This window comes from Lichenostomus cassidix, chromosome 1Aa (genome assembly GCF_008360975.1).
Source record: "Lichenostomus cassidix isolate B80296 chromosome 1Aa, HeHo_3.0, whole genome shotgun sequence".
Lineage (NCBI taxonomy): Eukaryota > Metazoa > Chordata > Aves > Passeriformes > Meliphagidae > Lichenostomus > Lichenostomus cassidix.
Genome location: NC_139480.1, coordinates 7,278,268 through 7,303,034, shown reverse-complemented (window position 1 = coordinate 7,303,034; position 24,767 = coordinate 7,278,268). Strand labels below are relative to the sequence as shown.

The window sequence follows — 24,767 nt, the reverse complement described above, 5'->3', positions numbered from 1 at the left end:
GCCACCCCAGCCATCCCAAATCCTTCATCCTGCCAGCAGTGAGATGTCCTCATCCCATCCTGCTGGTATTCCAGACAGCTCAGCTGCAACTCAGTGCTCAGGGGCCATAAACAGGAAAATAAAACTGATGCCACATTTTCCCTCCCCATTACAACCACTTAAAATCTGCTTGAATTTGAATTGCACTTTTGAATTTAATTTGAATTGAGTTTGAATCAAATTTGAATTTTAATTGAGTTTTTCCATAAGCTGTTTATTTACACCATTCATCACTGGTATCTTTTATTGTTTCTTCAGGGAAAGCCACCACAAGACAGACTAGCACTTTTTGTCACCAAACTGATCTTTTTCACTACACTGAATCTCATCTGTTATGCTGGCACCCTTTATCCCTGGTTCTATTTAGAATTTCCTATTTACAGGTTTCTACTTTCCACTGAACACGTCTTTTAGATTATTTTTGCTACAGACACTTTAATTATTCACTGGAAGTAATTTTTACTGGTTAATATAATTCTCCTCTAAAGAGTCATTAGAAAGTAATTTTTTTAATTATTGCTAGATATTAGCTGTCATGCAGACACTGTCATTTGGGAGAGCATTCCCACCTGCAGTTACACAGCAGAACATGCCAGCATGTGGATCCACCATTTAAACACAAAATATTGAATATTTTCATATCCAGCCCAACCTCAAAACTAAGCACATACCTGTAGAGGGCTGATGAATCAGGGGCAAGGATCTATATTCTCTCTCACCACTTGCATGCCCTGGTATGTGTTGTATCAGATCATTCACAGGAGAGGTGGAATGTTTAAAATTAAAATTATCAAACATGCATGCAGAACAAAAGCTATCTAAGTGTCCAGGAACAGCCCTTAAAAGAGATGTGAGACAGAATTGGATTTCCATTACAAATCTGGGCAAATTTGGCTTAGTCTCCTTCTGAGCAAAGCACTACAAGTCTGCTCTTAAGGCACACCCTTTAATTCACTGCATATGGCCAACCCTTTCTCTTCCATAGAAACAAGGGAGAGCTTCATGTCATCTTTTTTGTGTACACCTAAAATACTGAAGAAAAAATAAATTTAACACTGAGGATGTAAAAATAATTTATTGGATGCTTTGTCACTAAGTTACACATGTAGCAACCAAATATCTCCATGCCACGAATTATTCCCTTTTCCTCAGCATTTCCTATTCCTGCCAGTTTAGTTCCATCCCCACAGTTCCTGAGGGTAGTTAAAACCAGTCCTTATTAAAGGAAATGCTAAATTAAAATGCCTTTTGCTCTGTGGATAGTTTACCTGCTATGAATCTCAGTCGGGACATGTCATTGCTTTGTTTTTCGTTCCTCAGTCACTTATCAATCCATGTGATAGGATTCAAAGAACAGGCTCAATTTCTTTTATGAGGATATTTCAATGCAATACAATAGCAAGGGCAAAAAAACAATGAAATTTGTCTGACATGATTTGTTCCAGTGAAATCCACGATTTTTCTATTTGCAAGATAATGATTTTCTCTCCCCTGTTATTTGTTACACTGTTTTAGTCAGGTTTATGGGCCAGTGATAGCCTAGGCTGTCTCTTTTTTGAGAAACAATGAGCATAATTTTTTTATATATCTCAGAATTTTCTCTTACTCTTTATCATACCAAACTCTTCATATACAGTAATTGATTATTTGTTTTCTAGATTCAAATCATCCTTCCAATTTTTGTACAAGCTCTTTACTAGTAATTATTTTCCATCAAGGTATTTCATAGGTGAATATCCTTTCATCAGAAAACACTTAAGACATTATCAGTAATGGAGTCAGTGTAAAGTAAACATTATTCTCTCTTCTCTAGGAGTCTAAAATCTCTCTCCATTTCTTTGATATATTTTGGCCCAATATCACCTATTTTATATAATATGCATGATTCCTCATTTTTGTTTGCTATTTTTCCTGTATTAACCAAAGCTGTCTCTTTTTATCTTCACCTGGTTGTTTACCTTTCTCAGAGCAGGTATCTTTATCCCCATTGTTTTTATAACACCATAATTTTCATCATGACCAGGATGATTAGTGGATCAGATTCTGCAGTCTAGTTTTGTTCTGGTCAATCTTTTTTTTTCTTTTCTTTTTCCTTTTTTTTTCTCCTTTTTTTTTTCAATAATAATAGTAACTTCCAAGTCTTGCTGAGTACCCAACTCATTGGGAAGCAGCTTTTTGGTGCTATGAGCTGCATGTTGCAACCCCATGTCAAAAGTTCATTGAATCAGATCACCAGAGAGAAAAAAAAAAAACTCTAAATTATAAAAGCACCACAACTCAGGCTGCAAACTTTTCCTGCCATTTCCACCCTACACCACACCATGGAAAATGCATTGCAACTTGAAGAAACTTCATATGCAGCTGTCTGGGAAAACTTGGAAACATTAGTATTCGTTTAACTGAGTGGCTTTCTTAGTCAGGGTTTTCCTTTTAGCACCTGTAGTTAACAATTCCACAATATCCCCATCTATCTGCACTATTTTAACCTCATTAAGAATTTATGACAACTGAAGTCATCCAAGTTAGGCTATCAAATCCATCAAAGCCCTGATGTCTTACAAATGATTACAGCAGAGACTGTTATTTGTGGCAAGAATGTACATAGCTTCTTGGCTAGCAGAGACTCTCTTTCTGCTGACCCAATGGCATCTAACCTAATCTGAGTAAAAACATAATGGGAATTCTCAAAAGAAAACAATTTCTTCCTTCATGTTTCCTAAAATGATGGAACTATGGAGCAGGGATGATTGCCTACATCATCATCTCCTCAGTAAGCCTGAATCTGTGCCTTCCTCTGAGAAGCAGCATCCTTCCTCTAGTGCCACACACTTCATTAGGGCCCTGCAGAGACTGTGACTAATGGCCTCTACTCATGCAAGTCATCCCACTGACTCCAGAGAAATTGCCCACGTGAGCCAGAGTTGCTGAAAAACACCATTTGTCATAGACTGATGCTTTCAAACACATTAATCTTCCTACAGCTGCTCCTTTTTAAAAATGGTTAGAAGATTTACTGCTGACGGAGCTGGGTTATTTAGCAAAGTCTGGCAACCTAAAGGCTGTGGCCTCCCCTTTGGCCACGTTAAAAATTGGGAAGCCACATGGAAAGGTCTGTCTGTAGCAGAGGGGCAATGAGCATGCCCAGGGTAATCTGAATGGACAGATCTTTCCTTGAATCAGTGGTCCCCAGCTGACATTGAACCTTAAAAATAGCATCCTTTTTGTTATCACCCTGCTCCAGTACTTCTGCCATGGAAGTGAATATATGACATCCACAACATTGACCCTCCCAGAACCACATTGCCTTGGAGAAAGGGAATGCAAACCATATCCCAAAAATACTGATGTCTTTTCTATTAATTCAAGAGGGTTTTTATTAAGGTGTGTAGGACTGGCAGGATTAATCCTTACCCTCTCAGTTCCTCCCTCTTCAACTCCTCCTGCTAGAGACAGATGACAGCTTTTGCACATGCTGCCTTGCTTTTCTGTGCAACACCATCCAAGGAGACACAGGAGGAACATACTCACTGCCACAGCTGTCCAGAAATTGAATTTGCTGCTGAGAATTTAATTACAGAGAGCAATCAAGGCAGCAAACTGAGAAGTGACCACATGTGAAGTGGGGGAAGTGCAGAGCACAGGTGTGGTACAGCAGTGCCTGTCATCCTACATGCTACACTTCATATGCATCCACTAGCAAAAAAAGGCTTTGTAACATACGGGGCTAATATCAACCATATAGAAAGAATGGTCGACCAAAAATAATGGGTTTTTTAATCAGATTTCATCACCTCCTCCAAAACACTATTTCTACAAAGCTCAGTGCAGTACATTAGCTTTAACATGATATTCACTAATTGAAATGTATTAACATTTTCCAAGCACACATTACCCTTTACGTACAAGAGCCATTTCTAGTCCCAGAAAAGATCATTTTACTTTGACATTTCTAATTAAAAGAAAAACATTGCTCACAGATAAATAATAAATGAGAGTGCAGATGCTCTTATCTGCATGGCAGAAGGGAATAGGGAATTACTCATGAGTATGTATCCAAATGAAACTACTAGACCTGTCCACAACATGCACATCTGGGTACCACAACAACTAGTCACTGACTCATTTTCCACCCACTTTTTTCCAGTATCCCATCTAATTAATTATATGGTTTTCTTTTTCTTCCTGAGGAGTCCTGTGATGACTAAGTACAATGAAAATGTACATCTAAGAATGAATGCTGTTGCTCTTAGGGCTGTAGGCAGTTTTGGTAGCTACCCTAAGTTGGACACTAGTTGCATGATTTTTCCTGAACATAAGAAACTGTTATAAATAATTGTAATCAGAGATTAACATAATTTTACCACCTTGATTACTCATAATGTTATAGAAAAGTGAATCAGGACTCTGACTCTGCATTAAATGCCTGGGAGGGTTGAAGATAACTGGCTTATAAGCATCCTAAGTTTCACTCTCCTGGATATTTCACAACACAGACTTTAGGCTTTGGCTTTGCATTAAGAAAAGTGTTCATTAGTGTTTAGAGCAAACACTGGGAATAAGGCTTAAAGCTCTTGATCCTCCTTCTGCCACCAGCTTGAGCTGTTATGTGGCTTTGAGAGTACCACTAGGCCACCCACTGAAACCTCTGCATCTGTAATACCTTAAAAGCATACTCTGATAAAGCTTTCTCCACAAGCCATGGGTATTACAAGATCTGAGCACATGTGCACAGACAGGCATGGTAATGTCCCACTATGCCAATGGTCAAGGGCTGCAGCATATTGGGTGATGCCTCACTGCTGGGAACACGAAAAACTCAGAAGTGAGGCACAATTATGGGCTGCTTAATCTCCATCCCCATCCCTGACCATATACAGTCAGAGAAAGCAAATAGCTGCAAAATCTAAACCATGCACCAATTAATAAAAAAAATTCAGATGCAGATCCCAATTTCCCTGACTGCCCTCTCACGGTGGGTTCTCCTGAACATCCAATGGTCTGAATTTGCCCTGCTGCTCTTGGAATGATGACAGCAGCTTGTACCCAGCAGGGCTGCCCATGACACAGTCAGCTCCTACTCCCATGGCATCAGAGGGATGCTGGAGAACAGCATGAAATGGCACAGTGTGATTGTCATGGAAAATTAACAGAGTGGCCTTGCTCCTCAGAAATGTTAGTGGCAAAACAGTAACATTATTTAATACCATTTCATCCAGCCTTACTGATTGGAAAGTTGTTAAGGCAGCAATTTGGGTTTAGTCACAGAAGGGCATAATTAAAACTTCACTATGGATTCACCTAAGTATCCAAAGCATTTCTCATCTGCATGTTCCCTCTTGTTCGGATTATGGAGCCGAGCACTGCTATCAGTAATTCCACCTCCTTCTTAATTTGCTCAGACAGGGTCAGGATTTATATCCGCCTCTGTGTAAGTCCTTTCCCTCCTCAAAGGCCATGCTGGCATGGGGGAGGGGAGGTAACACTTACAGATCCTCATATCTCCTCAAAATAATTAGTTCAAAGACCTAGAGACTGATTCAAAACGCAACATCTAGTAATGGAGAGAGAATGAGCCACCATTAAGTCTCCAGTTTCAGTAGCACATCACTCAGTCCTAAAGGCAACATAGCAACAAACAAAAAAACAATTTCCTTTATCATTTTATTTTTATTACTTCTCCAGCAACGGAGAACAGGACCAGATTTTACCACTGCTAACTAAGTCTGTTACTCTGGGAATAAAAGGCAAACACTGTGTTACCCTGCGTAGGAGGCTGAGAAACTGAGATGTCAATTTTTCTCTTTTGTAGAATTAGAGCAAGAAATTATATTAGGCCATAACATTGAGGGAAAATAACAGCTTTGACAGTGAAATTACCCAAAGGCAGGAAAATGCTGCCCAATTCTAGAGGTGAAACACTTGAGACAAAACAGATCACAATAATTAGAGACAAAGACCTCAGGACAGTCAACATATCTTGAAAAGCACACCTAATTAACCCCCTAATGAGGAGGTAAGAGGTACAAAGTTACTACCTATCCCCTTAGCTGGAGGGCTCAGGGAACACTGGGGCTATTTTACAGCAGATATTACAAGACAAATCTCTGAGGAGACCTTCCAGCACCTTCCACTGCCTAAAGGGGATCTACAAGTGAGGTGGAAAGGGGCTTTTCACAAGGGCATGTGGTGACAGGACAAGGGGCAATATTTTTAACTGAAAGAAGGCAGATTTAGATTAGATATTAGGAAGAAATTCTTTACTTTGAGTGTGGTGAGATACTGGAACTGGCTGCCCAAAGAAGCTGTGAATGCTCCTTCACTGGAAGTGTTCAGGGACAGGTTGGATGGGGCTTGGAGCAACCTGGTCTAGTGTAGGATGGAAGCTGGGACTGGATAAGCTTTAAGGTCTTTTCCAACACAAACCATTCTGTAACTCTATGATCTTCCCATCGAAGTGAGGTGTTTCAGCAGCCCCCAGCACACAAAGCCCCTTTGCTTAACCCCTGCCATGCAGTGATGGAGCTGCTCAGACCTCAGGGACTGAGGGGAACTGGCACAAAACTCCTCTGTGGCTTGGATGTGATGATGCCTGGGGCACAGTACATCTCTGGAAAGGCAAAAATCTTGGCACAGCACCCAGGGTGGCAGGGAGATGACCTTTCCAGCCAGTACTGCTGCAGCTTGAAGCCTCAAGCTTGTCATGACCCTTGCTGTGATAACCAGTGCCTTGTAATCCAGCAGCATTTATTGGATTAACACAGAGAAACTTTAGGAGCAGGAAAACATAAGCTGCTGTATAGTTAGGAGACTCTATAATACATCATCTAATTTCGTTTGTAATATAGATTAATATAATTTCGGGGCAAAAAACAGCTCAGACAACCTCCAGCCAGCCAATCTCCAGGATGAGGGAGCTGTTCCCACTACCCATCCCCACCTCCTCCCTCTCTACAGCCCCTGCTCCTTTCAGGACACAATGTATGTCACCCAGTTCTCACCTGCCAGTGTTTCACCACACGTTTAGCAATTGTTCTTCCCACTCCCTGGGATACATCTAATGTTTTGCTAGCCCATGTGTCTATTTGCCTTTCAGGATGCTCAGCAGCAACCCTGTGTTTTTCTGATACACCCTCATCCAGTTACAATGCTTAAACCATCCATCCAGGGTCTTGCTCTTTCTGATCCACAGGACCTTTCCCAAAGGGTTTTTCAGTCTAAATACCACCTTGGACTTGATTATAAGGCCAGATTTTTCCATTTCTACCCTTCAATAACAGCTGCTTTGGAGGAGGTCATCTACTTTAACACCAGCATTGTCTTTGGTGTGGAGAAAAGAAATTGCTGCAATCATTTTTTCAATTTTTTTTCCACAAAATTCTTTAAAACACTTTAACCTTTGTAAAAAGATGTCGAATGTAATAAGCCACAGTCAGAGCTCACTGCTAATAGACTTGTCAGAGGCACATTGGATTTCTGCAGGGTAGGGACGTGTCATCTGCAGTCTCTATGAACCATAACACCAAGCACTCCCACAGCCTTTCATGCTCACAAAGCTCTACAAATATCAAAAGGGACCAATGGATAGTTCAGAGCCTTCCCCCTTGAAAATTAACCTCTACAAAGATGAATTCTCTGTGACTGAGTTTCTCTCACTTCTCCATTTTCTTCCCCAGGAGTGTCAGTGAAAGTCCCTCACACCAGTAAAGGAAATACTAAATCCTTTTGTGATCAACAAGCACATGTGGAGGGTGGACTGGAACAGGCAGGAGAGGGTGGGATGCAGGTAAAAATGGCAATGCTGCCCACTGGAGAAGCACCACTCTGAGAGATTAATTCAGCTCCATTTCATACAATGACAGAACCCAAACTCATTAAAATGAAAACCACCAAATATGTTGTTGCACACATGAATTCAGACTGGGGTTCATTTAACAGAAAACTTGACCATTGCATTCTGAACAGGCAGAAGGGGTTGTCCACTTCAAATGCTCCTTTGAAAGCTTGCTCCACACCTTAATTACCCCAAAAACGTTGAGGTTTCATCCCAACTGATGAGTCTTTCTTCTCAGGGAGTTCTTCGGTGTCATTTAGGCAGTCTGGAGATAACCCCACAACCAAAGCAAAAATCCCAATGATTCATTCCTGTTATGTCATCAGGGTTCAGGTTATGGGGTTTTTAACCCTTCCATCTTGAAACCTAACAAATTCACCTGCAAATCTCTACTGCTTCTCAAATAGATTTTAGACAAGGCTGATTGGAAAATCATAGTTTTTCAGTGAGCCCCTAAATTTTCTGAAAAAAAAAAAACAGGTTAAAGAGAAAACTGAAGTAAAGAATGTGATGATAAAGGATGTTTGTATATATGTTTATTTTCATTGTTTTAATGTTATTGAGTCATTTAGTCTTTTAGTCACCCAGCAGTAATATTTGGACAGGTTTAATCCAGTTCCACGAAGTGAATATTCTTCCATTAACTGCAAAGAGCTTTCTATGAGTTTTTGTAATTTTCCTCTGGTATTTACAGCCAAATAAATGTAGTTTGTCAAACTGAGAATGACTTTTATTACCACCAATCTATGCATGACAACCCTTCTTTAATATTCATGACGTGAAAACCTTAAAATTTAAAATTTATACATCATGGGTTGTTTCCTGTGGTTTTTATTTTCTTTTTATTACATACATTTAAATGCACACGTAATCATATTTTAAGTTTAATAAATGCACACAACTTGCTACATGGCTGAACTTCTTCAGTGATACTTTCTCTATAAGTGGTGATTTTACACTACCCTACAAATATTTGTCCCACTGCCTTGTACCACTTTGCTTTCACACAGCAAGAATCAGCTTCTCCAGGAGGTACAAAAATCCCAGTGATTCCAGCCTTTTCAATGATAATGCCTTTTCCTGAGGTAGCAGGAATCCCTATTTCACTACTCAATAAAAGCACTAAGAAATAACATTCTTTTCACTTGTTCTTGTTTGTGACAAGAGGTTTTCAAGTCACTGCAAGTGCAAGTTGTGGAGAACAGGATCACAGTGGTGCTGGGCACATCTTGACTGCAACCCCAGAAGAACAATGCCTTAAACATCTGCTGAACTAGATTCTCAGGGCTTAAACCTGCAGTTACTGAAGTCAACTAGACTGAAAGATCATGCATTAATAGAAATGTTATGCTTAAGGAAAAAATGTCAGGTTTAATGCTAATACTCACAATCTCATGAAGGCCCATCAAAGTAGCATTAATGGGCTACAGCTTTTTAGTTCTCAATATTTGGGCATCCTATGCATCACTTAAGTAGTTGCTCTGTGGAAGAAAATCTATTCTTTATTCACTCTTTCATAGCAACCAAAACAAAAAGGTAAAAAGAGGTGTAGTGCCTCACACTTTTGATTTTATAGTATTTTGCCTCTCCCACTGTCACAAATTTCTACCTACAAAACTATAAAGGAGAAAGCTCACTAAATCCTCACGTTTAGTCGTGAGAGCACAAAGCAAACAAGTGCCCTGCAGAGGGGACAATGACACCCTGACTCCATGTGGCACCATGGTGTTCCCCAAAGTGCCGCAGTGCTGGACAGAGGGACAGTCCCACCTGGCTGGGTGTCCCTCCCTGCTCACAAACAGAGCAGTGTCCAGACGGGCTGGCAGAGAGCTGTTTGCACAGGGTCACCTCCATACACATCAACCCAGCTTTTCTCTTCAGGAAAGTAAATATTAGTGCCTATTATTCACAAACACCAAGTATACAGCACGCCTTGTGCAAACGCTGCATATGGACACCAGATAAGCCACCCACATGATGTATCTCAGATCCACACACCCTGGCACTGTGCAATCAGCCAAAATTTCTCCTAGAACAAGATTCATGTTTCACTACCAATATGCTAAAGCTTTTTATTCAAAGCTACTCAGTTATTACAGTCAAACAGGCCTGACAGTATCAGAGTTGATCACAGTTCTAATTATAACTTTTAATATGCTGGATTTTATTCATTCCTCCTCCTTTTCAACCTTGATGTTTTATCCCCAGCTATTCAGGGTTTAAGGCTCATAAATGAAAAGAGAAGCTTCTGGTTTTTTGAGTATGGATGCTGCTGACTGTTGCCTGTTCAGCAGGCAATCTGCACAGAAAGGGTTTGGGGTATAACTATTTAATAGTTCAGAAGCAAATCCCAAGAAGGCAATTACCTAAGGTGCCTGCAGCATCCCAAGTGGCTCTAAGCCACTGCAAAAATTATTGAGCTTTAGTTTGTGAAAGATCCAAGGCCATCAAGGCCAGGTTGGATGAGGCCCTGGGCAACCTGGTCTAGTGAAAGCTGTCCCTGCTCATGGCAGAGAGTTGGAACCAGATGATCTTTAAGGTCCCTTCCAACCCAAATCCTTTTATGACTCAATGATAAGGAGGTCCCAGACCTGACATGGACAGCAAGCAGAGGAGCCAACTGCTTCAAGGTGAGCAAGCAGACCCAGCAGCCTCCACTCAACAAGTGTAAGCTTTCACCAGGTTTCCCTTGAGTATTCAATCTTCCATCTCTCAAGACAACTTTTTCCTTTTTATTTCTGCTCCTTGTTCTCCTTCTGAATACCAACACCAACACTGTGCCGAATTTCAGCGCTTTGTGAAGCACCAGGCAAATGAATTCACTTCTTTTCATGCTTTGTCATGACCTTTCTTTACCAGATGCAAGACAAGATGCTATATTTGGGTCCTTTTTATAATCTCAAAATAAAGGACAGGGGCAAACCCTCACTTTGGGTGCTCCCAAGATGTGTAGTATCCACAAACTAGGACTACATCAGATATAAAACAGCTGAGTGGGGCAAAATAATTTACCTCAGATGAGGACCCGAGCTGAAAACTTCAGTGTGGAAATTATATCCATGTACTTGGGAAAAATGAGCCAGATGGAGCAAATGTTAAGGCAAATTCTACAGCATATTTATCTACAAGGCTCCTCCAAACTGAGGGAACAATTTAGCTCAACATTAATATTTTGGGGCATGTGCAAGTGCATCCAAGAGCCTGTGCATCCCCTTCTGTACAGACATTTCCCCACTGAGCCATGGCTCTGAACCAGGTTTAACTTCTGCAATTGCAGTGTCCACAGGGAAAATGCATCTTCAAGGATTCAGTTCACTAACTATTGCCAAACTGTCTGTCTCATCCTCGCAGGGCTCCCAGGGGGTTCGTGTAGAGGAGGATAAAGGTAACAATATTTTACAAGTTGCCAACTTTAATCCTGTGAGGACCTGAACTATGGCCAGATTTAATCATCTGAGGAATCAACGTGGCCCATTTCATTGCATTTCCCCTCCAGCAGCAGTCCCACAGCATCACCCTGTCCAATCTGCTACACAAATTCGATTTTAAAAAGCACATAAGAGGACACCATCAGTTAGTCTTAAAAGACTGCAGAACATATACAGAATAAAAGAAATATTTCTATGAAAACCCACAAAAGAGCATGAAATTATCACCAAACTGACTTAACATTTAAATATTCTTAAAAAACATCAATCAATCTTCTTTTCTTCAACACTGCACCTAAAGAAAAATCCTTAACTTACTGGAAGCAAAAGATTTAAATTTAGTAATATATCTCAGTTATGTCAGAGCATTGACTCTGTCATATACAGAATCCCCTAACGTTAATCCAGGATGGTATTTAACATCAACTTCATCTTAAATAAGGCATTTATTTTCAAACTTCAGAGGAATTATTCATGTGCTTAAAAGCACGAGCATTTTGCAAAGCTTCCACTCCTGTCCCTCTGCTCTTGGTTATCAGTTTCCATTAGGTGTAAGAATTTTTCATACCAGGCACCAGAAAAATATTAGAAAAGGAACAACACTGTTATTAGAGGGAAGTCTGGGTGATGCTCACTCGTCTGATCTTGTATCATTTTTCTGCCCTGTAACCTCCTCTACAATTTCCTACCAAATGCATTTGCTCCACATTTCCGTTTCTCTTGAGAGATGTTACTATATGAGAAAACACCCATTAGGTATTTGGCTTGCACAGGGCAGGGTGTGACAAACCCATCCCTCACTCCCTTGTCAGTATTTGTACCTTATTAGGTACAGCCAGGGAGAGAATCAGGGAAATAAATCTTCAACGTGGAAGGGAATTTTACCCCAACACAAAGTCTCTTCTACCAATACACAGAGTGCCCAAAAGAAGAGGGATAAGAGCTACAAGTGTTGGCCAGTTTTGTGTCAAACAAGCTCTTTGCACTAGAACTTGAACTCACTCATGTAATTTTAACCAAAGTGGTCACACTGGCAGAAAATATGTTTATAGCCAGAGCTTTGTTACACTTAAATACAGTATTACTTATAATATTATATTACATTAATAGATAATAGAATTATCTATTAGATAATAGATAGAATAGATAATAGAATCTACATAGAATACTACAAAGTAAGCATTTTGAAAACTAAGATAATTTGTGCTTCTTTTGCCAAAACTAATTAATCCTTGCAGGGAAGTAAAAATAAACATAATTTTATTGACTTCAGGCTTTGCCAAAGCTGCATTTACTTATATGAAGATTATTACCAAGTTTTATATGAATATTATTACCAGGTTCTGCATTTTACAAATACAAATTTTACTCAGGAGTCTTCTCTGTGGGGAAAAAAAAAATTGCATAACCAAACCCATCAGGCTACAGAAAGACTGAACTGCTTCCTTCTCCCACTTGTTTTTCAGTGGATGTTTTCCTGCCAATATCATTCAGCATTTTATTTGTTTGCTGACCAGATGGTTGAATATTTATAAACAGAAAAAAAAAAAAAAACACCCTAACCCATAGCAAATAAGACTTTTTTCTTTACAATTTTTAGCTGAATATTCATCAATTTTCAATTCTGGAAATGCTATATGTTTTTATGAGTATTCCATTTTGAGGGGGGAAAAAAAAAAAACAAAGACAAAAAAGAGACTGATGACACCTGTGACACTAGAGGGACATCATGTTTGGCAGGTTTAGCTTGGGAACTTCTGCCTGATTTGCAACCACTTGTCCCAGGACAGGACCAGCCCTTTGTGAGCACTTAACTTACGTGAAATAACCCTGTCCATTGAACAAAGCAATATCTTAAATCACTGCCTGATAGGAAAAATGTGTAACACTACATACTTCTGACCAAGCCTCATCCAATATTGCCCTCCTGGGTTGCCTCCAAGCCCACAGAGTCCATTTCCACTGCAAGAATAACTAATAAATAAAACCAAGGAGAAACTAGCAGCCCAAGGCAGCTTGGGCTAAGTAAATGGTGGGGAAAACACATCTTAGATTTAACTTGGCCATCAGCTACATTCAGCTTCTGGACTCTTTTCTGTGTCTGTGCTGCCAACTCCAGTTAAAATGATCTCTGGCAGCAGCAGGGTCTAGCCAAGCCCTGCTCAGTGCACAATGCTTCTGAAGTCCAGGTTTACCCAAAGGACTAAGGAAGCTTCTTAGGCAGCTACAAGTCCAAATTTATTAGCATTTTTAGCAGCTACAGAGTGCCTGGAGCTGCAAGATTCCCTCTTGCATCCAACCAAGGCCTGGTGAGGGATGAGCTTGGCATGACAGCAGTAGGCAGAGCTTTGTCCATAGCTCCATTAAACCCTTTTCCAGGGGCAGGATAATGTGTTATCACAAGGGCTGCATCAGTCAAATCAATCAGCAGTGACTCATCAGCCCACCGACTGCGGGAAAGGCAGGAGGGAGACATCAGGGTTTTGCTCAGGCACAGCTCCTCAGCTGTCCCTTGCTCCTGATTGTGCCTGCAAGATATGACCCAGTCCAGGACACGAGGAAAGAAATGCATTCACAGCTCGTTCACCTGCCTGGGCAATGCAACCAGCCTGCAACCATGCACGTGGGAAGCCATAAAAAGTCATGTAGCTGCCTTTTTGCAGTGGGAAATTAAATACAGATATGAGGTCTAGCCCATTTGATTAACAGTTACAATGAATTACAAGCTGATTGTTAGAGGCAAGTTTAAATATGTGTGTCTAGATATAGATAGACAGATAGACAGACAGACAGACATAGGTAGACACACATATATCCTGCATATATAATCCAGAAATTTACCCTGGCATGAGCCTGATGTTAATTATTCCCTGGACAAGAGGGGACTCTGCTGTGTGATTATGAACCTTTGGTAGGAAGCTGCTACAAGGCAAAACAATAAAAACTCTTGGCTCACAAACAGCTCTCCAGAACTAAGGACCAAGACTGTGCTCCTGCAGCGTTTCCTTTCTAATTCAGCAGTTCAGAGGCAAAGATTTAGATCCTTTCTCCAGTGTAATTAGGTCACTGCAGAGACCTAGCTGCATGCTGTGATGTCCCAGCCTTATCAAAACACCCTCACCCCTGCAGCTCACAGAGTGCTGCAGAGTGACCTTGTAGCTTTGTAACAGCTGATGGAACTCAGTTACAGTGGGGACTGATTCCATTGATGGGTCCTTATTTTACTTTGGGTAACTAAAAGTTGACCATCTACCTGGCAAAAGCCAGCAACCCTCTGCAGCCAGTGGAAGAAAATGGGCACATTCAGCAGAAAAATCACTTTCAGGATGATAAAAATTGATCTTGAGTGGTGAATGTCTCTGTCTTGACAGACAGGTACTTAGGTCAATCTGGGTGCCTAACTTGTACAATTAAAAGCAAGGTAACTCCTTTTTATGGTATGAAATGCTGGTTCTGCCCTGTCTTACTTCCACACCAGCAAGATCTCATGCTTGGACTAGGCATGGATCACTGGAGCAAGGTCTCTTCACACTGATTTTCTGCTGTCCTGAAGACCTGTGAGGGTGCTAGGTGCCTTCCCAACATATACCATGTACCAGTTATCACGATCCCATGGCAAAACTGCCCCCACTCATCTTCACTGCCTAACTGCAGGATTGCTGTGGAGCTCATCCAGAGCTTCTGCAGTGTCCCAGGCTGTGCCAGCTGCCATGGGCAAATCCATGCCAGGGTGTGATCTGGACAGCCCAAGAACCAGAGCTCTTTGGGTGTGTCCTGTTTAGCAGGCTAGAGACTGCCTATGACAGCAGGTCATTGCCTGGAGTAATTTACTTTTATTTCCAGCATGTGTGGTGCCCAATGAGGCACTACTGGCTCTTCCCATCAGACTATCTACAGTGTAAATGCTAAACTTAAATAATGTCAAAGTTTGTTAATCAAATTGTACTTTCAGTAACAGTCACATAAAGCCTCCCAAAACCTTGAGTCAGGCATCATTGCTTCCACCCCATCAAATTCATATAACCTATTTAAGTGCCACAGGACCTTAAAACACTAGGCAACTTAGCTCCACTTCATTTAACTTTACAGATTTTCAAAGTTCACATTTTCAAGTGTTTGATTCTGAGGAGCCAACTTTTTTTCCCTTCCACCTTTTTCAATGAAAGCTGTGATTCCTGCATGACCACATGATGAGGCTTTAAGGAAATCTTTTTCCCTTGTTTAGCAAAGCAGTTCAAGAGATTTGCAGGTCAGTATCTCAGTGGGCAATGCAGCAAACCAACTGGTTTGTCTGTTCAGTTTTTTTTTTTAATTTAAAAGCTGGAACTGAAAAGCAATTACTTTTCGGAGGAGCCAGCAAACATTTAAGTAAGGTTGGCTTTAAGTGGTGTTAAAAATACTGCAAAACAAAAAGATACAGGAATTGATTGATTTTGACATTATGCCCTCTCCTAGCTGGGGTGAATGGGAGTGTGATCATTGATCACAGCTGTTTCAGCAGCACTTCAGGGCTGCTTATTTGTGATACCTGGTCAGTGCATCCCTAAAAGGATAGCTTGACTCTAACAGGATACATTCCTTTGGTGCAGGATAGAGCAACACCTCTGGATCCACTGCCTCTCACTGTGAGACAGAGAACAGTGGGCTTCCAGCTAAAAAAAAAGAAGAAATCAGAGCCTTGGGGTATCCTATATTCAGCATCAAAACCAGGTATTAATTGATAGTCACCCTGTCAGATCTTCTGGAAGCAGAGAGAGTTGGCCTGGGTTCAGCTGTTACTTAAGCAGCTCCAGGGGAGAACCACTCTCCTGCTAATCAGGACACTTGACATTCATCACAAGGCAAGACAAGCTGCTCATCAGCAGGTCTGCAGGGCAGGTGCTTGTGAGAAAGGTGCAGCATGATAAGCTGAATCATTTCCCACTGCAATTCTATCGTGCAGCCTTCCCTGAGATGAACATCAGCTCCCAGTCCCTCCATGCAAGCATCAATCCTGCTATAAAGAAGTCTGGTCAGGGCCCCTCGTTCTTTCCTTTCAAGAGAAGTCTGAATTTTTTAAAAATTGGATTAAATAAGAACAAACAAAAGAGAGAAGAAAAGAACTGTCTTGGGAAATCTTTCCTTTCTTCACTTGCTTCAGGGGAACCACAGAGCTGGAGATAAAAAGCAGCTTACCAGAAACAAGCAGCATTTGATCAGCACTGTTGACCTGCCAGCAGGAGGGAGCCATGGATACAAAAGCCTGGGAAAAATCAGCAGTCATCCATTTCTGCCTTACTTCTCTCAAAAGATGCAGCACCAACCCTTGTGTGTATAAAACACGACCAGCCTGTGTGAAGATCTTCCTTTAAGAAACTTCAGAGAGCAAGTACAAAACCAGGATTTCACACACCACAGGAAACACTGTGGGAAATTAACACTTTAAGAGTCACCAACTCAGGTCTAAATCACCTTTACCTTTCAGTTTGCTGCTAGCAGTCACCACCCTGTGCACTTCAGTTTTTTGTGACAGTATGATCAATTTAGACAGGGATTTCTCTGCTATAAAATGTGCACTGCACTTTGTCAAGCCAGCAGCAACTATGTTAACAGCATCTTTAGGTTTTGTACTCCCCATCACTCCTCCCTCTGGTTATCTCATGCATTTCAATTTTCTGACCATATTCATTGCATCAAAAACACCTCTAAGCATGTTCAGGGCAGTTTCAACTCAGAGGGAAAGTTCACCCTCTCCTCAAAGCAGGGTTTTTCATCAAATTGGATTATAAGATTAGCACTAGTAACCCACATTGGTAATTATCATACAGAAAATAGCTCTTTTGACTGGGTCTACCCTGCTAACTAGAAGAGGGACAGGGATCTGCCTACACTCATGGACTGGCTCACCTTGTTTACAGGAATATCTTCTCCCAACACTCCTGTTCTTGGCAGGATGGGCATAACCTTTTAACCAATCCCAAACACCCTGAGCCACTTTCCTGTGGATTATCCCTGAAAAATATTTGTACCTCTAAAGTGGAACAAAATCTAGCCGAATGAAAATTGAGCTACCCAGCATTTTCACCACCAGAAAACACAGTTCCTATCACTTTTTGTAGGTACTTTCCAATAGGCTTCAAGTGTCACCATAAATCACCTCTGTTATGTGTTGTACTTCTTGACCTCAGAGCACTAACAGGTAAGAGAGGTTAATCCCAGATCAATGGGATGAGCAATTTGTCTTCTCCTTGCAGCAGTAAAAGCTCACTGTCAAAGAAATTTTCTAGTTGGGAATAGATTATCATCTGGAATTATTATTTTTCTCATTGAAAACATGTTTTACAGCCAGCAAATACCTGTCCTTGCTGGGACAGCTCTTGCTGTCAGAGCCCAACAGAGCAACAATCCAGTTCTTTCACACCTTTAACACACAGCTCTGGTTTTCTTCTTCCTGCATCAGGAAATACAATCCCCTTGCCACTAGCTCAGTGTAAAATCCAGGCTAGCTCTATCCTACCAAAATCTTATGTTCTAAAAATAAAAGGAGACCCGATTTGTGCCCTTGAGTGGGTCCGAAAGCTTCTCATACCACTTCTATCCCCCCAGAAACTAAACACTGACCAAGTCATCTCTGCCACTCTTCCAGCTAAACCCTCACCCTCTTCTTTTGCCTTTTTAACTTTTTTTTTTTCTTTTGGCAGGTGAGTTTTCAGTGGAATCAGCATTAGTTCTGACTCAGCACAGTGCCAGGATGATCAGCACCAACACAGCAGAGCCAGCAGCTCAGCTGCACATGTCGTCCTAGATCATCTTAAATCAGCTCTGAGCCCATGTCCCAAGTGCACAGTGATTACTGTCTGGCACTATTTATCAAAGAGAGTATCACAGTGCTTGTGAACAAGGTCATTATGAGATTTGGATAATGTTTTGTAGTTGAAAAGGTTTTGTTTATTTGTTTTAAAAGATAGTTGTTAAAATTTTTAAAAAAGGGGGGGTGTTTAACTATTTCTCTCCTTCAAAGCTAGATGTTTTCATTTTCAAAAGACTGAAAACCAAAATATTCCCTCTACCAGCAATCAAAATCTAAACACATTTTCAGGTCTAGGGTAAGACCTAAAATATTACCAAGGGGTAGTGAAAGAAACACACTTTTCCAAGTATGTGTAAGAGTTAGGGATGATATAGCCATGCTGGATAACCACATGGGACCTTCACAGCAGCAGCCCTTAGAAAAACCTTGGCATCATCAGGGAGACATGTGGGACCTGTTCCCAAACACTCTCTTTCCTATCTCAAGTATGAGGCATTCAAGGCTACCTTTCTTTTTAACAAACCCTATCTGTTCTTCACTCTCTAATTTTTTTCCTTCTTAGCTGGTGCTTACTACTTCCTTCAGCAGGTGTTGACAGCAAGGGAAGCCTGCAGTGATGGCATTTCCCTGCTGCCCACAGGCTGAGCCCTGCAGGTCAGAGAGCTCCTGGCTCTTGCCTGAGCTCCGTGCAGTCGGTGGGAGCTCTGCCAACATCTCTGCTGAGCACAGGGTCAGGCTGGCAGAAAAGGTTCCCTTCAAGTGATTCCAGCATTTCTGACCCAGGTCATCATCTGGCACGAAGCAGCACACAGTACTGCCAAAGCTTTCCCAACCAACACCTGGTGGATAATGTGGCCTGGAGGAGGCAACCAACAGCACAAATCTCTGCATAAACCCATCCTGGCCCCTGGCTCTCTGGTAGTCCTGACTCCACAGTGCATGGATGTGTCAGAATCCCAGAACAGCTCCCATTCTCACTCAACCTCCACCTATGAAGAAAAAGAGAAAATAAAATCATGGCCTTCTTTGTAAATTATAAATCTCACCCTGAGCAATCCAGTGATATTTGATGTGGGAGAAATGCAATCTTGTGTTGGTTTAATGGCTGCTACTCTTGAGTTTATGGTCTATTACAGCAGTTTCCACCATGACTAATTCTCTTATTCTTGAATCATTACAACCATGGCTCACTATCCAGTTTTTATGCCAGCATCTGTCTTCCTTCCCAGGTTTTCATTTCTGACACCTCACCAGACTCTCCTTGCTCCCCCCCACCTTGGTCTCCTCATGTGCTTTCTGCTGTTGTACCTCTGTTTTAACATCTGTCTCACACCTTTTGTGCACACATTTCCACTCCACCAACTTTATTGTCAGCAGTTTTATGGCATATTTTTTGCTCCTCTTTCCTTATCTTTATGACCCTTTATCACCACAGAAAATGGAAGCTGTACATTTCTCTTCCCCCCTCAAAGACACAACTCTGTGTAGCAAGAGGTGAAAAAAATAAAATGGTCTGTCTAGGAATCTTTCCACAGCCTCTTCTGCTGACTATGAACGGTTCATAGATTAAGAATCTATGATCTCTTAGGGTGGTTAGAAACCAGGCAATACAACACTGGATCAGCCCAGCAGCTGGAATAGGTAGCATCTGCTCTTTTGCCAAAATACCCAGTGCAGATGCTTCAGAGAAAAGGACAAGAGTACCAAGAAGGGACAATGAGGAAACCAATTCAGAAGGAGAATTCCTTCCAAAATGTTTAGCAATGAGCTAATGCCTTCAGAGATTTTAAGGCCAAGAGAGACTAAATGAATCCCAGAGATCAAATAGTCCCAAAGGTTATTTACTGTTACATAAAAATAAAAAAGTATTACCTTTTAACATTAAAAGCATTTAGCCTTTCAAGTGCACACAATTCCATTTTTATTTCTACCTTATCCTATAGATTTGCATCTCATTAATTTTCTCTACCCCGTGCATTAATGGATGTTCGTTCTCCTCCTCTGTCAAGTTACTCCTCCTTACCTAGACAGCCCCACCCTGTGCTGTGATCGCAGCGCTCATTAACGAGGCGTAGAAGAAACACAGCGTTCACGGTTCCTGAGTACTAATGATAGGGCACGAAACCACTCCGACAGGTTTTATTCTTTTCTTTTTCTTTTAATCACCCACCCAAATTGTTTTACCATCAGCACTGCCTCTACAGAGCCACCCACAATGACCCCAAACCCACAATGACCCCAAACCTCTTCCCAAGCAGGAACAGTTCACTTACAACATGAGAGTGTTTCAGATACTCAGATTCCTGCCAGCAGACATCCCTGCTACTCCTGCCACGTGTCCTCGGTGACAGGCATGCTGGCTTATGTAACACCTTTCCAAGACTGGCACATATCTCCTCTCTATCCCATACATGGAAAGACAGAATTTCACCTTGCTTCCCAGGCTGCTTAGCTTAGTACTGAGTATCCTGATTTAACATACTAATATGCTTAAAATACCTCACACTTGACTTAGACATACTCCATTTTTTAACCTTTTCTCATCATGAAAATTGGCACTATTTCAACACACCAAACCCACCATACTTGACCTAAATTCAAGTTCATGCTTCCCCTTTATTCTTAAGACTTCTTCGCCTTCGTTTGCAAGTGATTTTACAAAAGACTCTTTCATTTTCCAGGAACATCTCTTATATTGTTTTTGTCTTTTCCATAAGCATTCTAGCAGACTAGTGCAAAAATAGTTTCCCTTAAAGAAAGCATTCAGCACTACCCTTTAATTTACCTGTCTACTGAAACAGCAGGTAAACCATGCAGTGTATCAGAATCACAATTATTATCACTGTCAAAGGCATGTGTTTGCTCTCAATCTGCATAGTAACTGAGAGTCAACCAGGAGTATGAAAGAAAACATCTTTAACAGCAGGAGACTGCATCTCTCTATGAAAGCAATTTGGCTGAATAGGAATTAAGAGAAAAGTCACTCAATGAGGTTTTTTTTTATTATTGCAAAAACAACACAGGGAAAGATGAAATGAAGGAAAGAGCCATTTAAGCTGAGTATCAAATGTCCTAAAAGCACAATCTGCTCAGATTTGGGTGAGTCTCTAAGGGGAAGCTGAAGAAGACCCATTCAGTTGAAAAGTTTAGAAAAAGCACCAAATACTGGAACATAAAATGTAACAAACATTGTCCCTGCAGCAGCAGGGGGACTGGCATGAATATCTCATTATTTCCAACATAACAGCTTAATGTGTATTTAATGGCAGTGAAAAGCATGGGTGTCATCAATTCCATTCAAAGTCATAATTTATGCAACACATGAAACATTTACATGAGTACCCTGATCATCACTGGCATAGCAGAAAGAATTCACCAAGCACTTATCCTTCTACCACTGTCCTAATCTGAGTTACCAATCCCCAGAGGCACAGGGTACTGTACCAGGTCTCCCCAGGTTCTGTAGCCCAAAGCTACCCCAGCCATCCAAACTGAGTCTGCCTCCATATCTTGGAAATGCACAACTCACCTTTAAATTTGCTGCTGGCACTGGAGAGCTCAGGGAGAGCTCAGGGAGAGCTCACAGTGTGAGCAACCATCACAGCCTGGACTGAACACTGTCATGCCAGAAGCTTATGGCTGTATCAATTTACTCCAAAAACTCACAGGAACATTCATTCAAGCTGCTTGTATCTTTGGTTTGCAGCACAAGCATGCCTCTCCTAAAATCCAGTGTGCAGAACTACTACAGTCCCAGATGAACGAAGTCAATGACAAAAAGATTTCTGGAAAGTGACATTGCTATCCATTATTATTTTACTATCTATGTCATCAGAGCATCAAGGAGCCTCAGGCATAGCCAGAGATCTCACTGCTCCAAATGCTGTGCCAGCACAGAAATCTCACAAACCAGCAGATATCTGTATTTCTTATAACAGTGAGAGAACACAAAAACAAGTTGTCAAGGAAGGAGCGGGGAAAGTGCTACTAAGGAAAGATCTCCTATGGATTGAAAATGAACTGCCTGGCAGTACGTTAAGCCTTGTGCTTCTCAAACCTTTTGGGTATAAAAGAAAAGACGTTTACCAAGTCTTTAAAGGACTGCAATACCCTCTGACAGGCTGTGCTTTCTTACAGCACAACTTCATCCTTGTCTGAGTCTGGCCAAACCAGAGTAAGTCTCATCAGGAGCTGTGATTTTAATGGCAATACACCCAGGTCACTCAAACTGGGCTGAACTGCGGCAAATGGCAAATTTTTGAGACCAAAACTATTAACCTCTGTTCTTCCCTTTTGTATAGCAGCTCATCTGCTATCCTGGTTCTTTGTAAGCTCCTTTTTTCCCTCCTCTCTCTCCATCCAGACATGTTTCTAATTACATTTCCTGGGACACACACTTTCATGGCTGCACACCAGCAGCACAAGTAACACACAGCATTTTAACCATGTGAGTGAGGGCTGTCTCTGTTTTAAAGAGTATTTAAGTCAAGTAAAACAACGTTGTTTGCCTCTCTGAAAAGAAAGCAAAAGCACACAGGTCCAGATCCAAAGGGGTACAGGAGTGGGGCTTGGGAGAGAATTTGCACACCTAAAGCCCAATACAAGATGTTCAAAATATCAGCTCTACACTTTTGGTACCACTGCACAGGTTCAGTTCTCACTTTTAACCATCTGCAGAAGTTCATTTTTTTTGAAGCAAAGACTTCAGGATGAGAACAGCTCTCAAAGTACCTGTTTCTCTTCACTAGCCAAAAAGGGAGAGGAAATTTAAAGCAGGTGGCTGCATAAATCCCTCTCTCTGAGAATGACTAACATTTAGGAGAAACATGCCCTGAGAATGATCAACATTTAGGAGAAACATGCCCAAAACAGACACTGGTTTGCCAGACATCAACTCTCCCTACTGCAAGATTTCCCACGCTGGACTAGCACTGAGCTCTGCTACTTGGAAGACAACAAGTAAATTTCACAGGCAAAGGGGGAATATTCCCCGGGTCAGAAATGCCCTCTTTCACCACAGGAAGGAGAAATGGTCTTGTGCACCCCCAGCCGAGGAGGTCCCACACTGCAATAGCCTCCAAGATGGATCAGGACCCTTGGCCAGCCGAGTGCTCCCACCTGGCTGCAGTCACCTGCTCCCAACCCACTCTGACATCGTACAAATTAGTTCTTGCTAAACGGTGAGACTTGCAGGAGGTGAAGCGGGGAAGCTCTGCTCCCAGACCATCCTCGGATGGGAGGCAGTTAGAAAGAAGGATACAGACCGCTGTTAAACCACTTACAGGTTTCTGCCTGCCAGAGCAGAGCCCGGGCCATCCAGATCTTTTTGGGAAGGTGGAACCCAGCATCCTCACCTCTACAGCTGGTTTAAAACACAGGAAAGACCTGCTTGCTCTCTAAGAGCAGCAGAGAGGATTTCCCTGCATGTAGGAGTGAGGATGGAAACCCTGGAAAAGAGCTTCGTGAAGCCCAGGTCCCCTTCCCGGGAAACCTCGGGGGCCACCAGGGGCTGCGCATCCCTGCCCGCCGCCTCAGCCGCGCACAGCCGTGCGGAGCCTCCCTGCTCCGAACACACCGAGTCCCTCCAGGTTCGGGTTCTTACAGCACCAGAGAGCCGGAAAGTTTCTCTCCCCATGTCGCACTCACGGCTCAGCCCCGGCCACCCCGAGCCGATACCGGGAGGGCGGGACAGCTTCACACACCACCCCTCCCTTACTGTCCCCCTTTGCGCTGATTTAACACAGCATTTAGAAAAACAGCGAGGCCGGCCGAGCCCCTTCGTTTGGAGGGCGATTCTCCTATTTCCATGCACCGCAGGGAGCAGCGATAACGGCGGGCCAGGGGAGTCTCAAGGAGTGCGGTTCGGGATCGACAGCCAAGGGGGCCGCTCCAGCCGTGATGCGCGGCCGCCCCACGGAGCCCCCGCCCGCACCGCGGCCAGGAGTCCTTCCCCTGGATCTGACCCCTCTAGCATTCCACGGACAGCTCGGGGGGAGCCAGCAACAACCAGCAACACCCCCTTCCTGGGATGCCACCCTCCTCCCGAGCCGGTGCGTACCCCCACCGCCCTTACGGACGGAGAAAACCCCAAGAGGAGGAGGAAAATCTCACCTCTTCGCAGGGCGGCAGCTGCAGGGCGGTCGCCTGCCAGCCCAGCAGCCAGCAGCACACCCAGGCGCTGCCCGAGTACCCCCGCTCCGCTCCGGCCCGCCGCATCCTCAGCATCCTCAGCAGCATCATCCTCCTCCTCCCCCGCCGCGGAGCGCCCGCGCACCCCTTCCCGGGGCCGAGGGGTGCTGCTGGGGATCACCGCGCCCTGCTCCTGCCGGACACCTCCGAGCCCCGGCCGCGGGCTGCCCCTGGCCCTGCGCCGCGCCTGCCGCCGGGCATAACCCCGCGGCTGTCGGACACAGCGGCCCCGCCGGCCGCCCGCCCCGGCAGCCGGCACCGCCAGAGCCGGGAGGAGGGGCCGGCAGCGGGGGGAGGAGGAGGAGCGGGAGGGGGAGGAAGGCTGGCAGCGCAGGCGCACGCTGCCGAGGCTGCTCCAGCCCCGGCGGGGCGAAGGGAGCGCGGAGCATCCTCCGGGTGCGTCTCGCCAGCCTCAAAACCTCCGGGGCGGGGGAGGGAGCGGGGAGCGAAACCCGCAGGCACTGCCGGCAGCACCCCCGGCTTGGAACCC

At 43.0% G+C, this 24,767-nt stretch overlaps 1 protein-coding gene across 1 annotated transcript in view; it reads right to left on the bottom strand.

Annotated features, from left to right (window-relative positions):
• ELAPOR2 (endosome-lysosome associated apoptosis and autophagy regulator family member 2) overlaps nucleotides 1–24,553 on the bottom strand; it is a 92,398-nt gene extending 67,845 nt beyond the window's left edge. Inside the window, exon 1 of the mRNA XM_085083210.1 lies at nucleotides 24,200–24,553. Within this exon, the coding sequence (XP_084939336.1) occupies nucleotides 24,200–24,328 (129 nt within the window). The 5' untranslated portion in view covers nucleotides 24,329–24,553. The remainder of the gene's footprint in view (nucleotides 1–24,199) is intronic.
• Nucleotides 24,554–24,767: the final 214 nt, after the last annotated feature.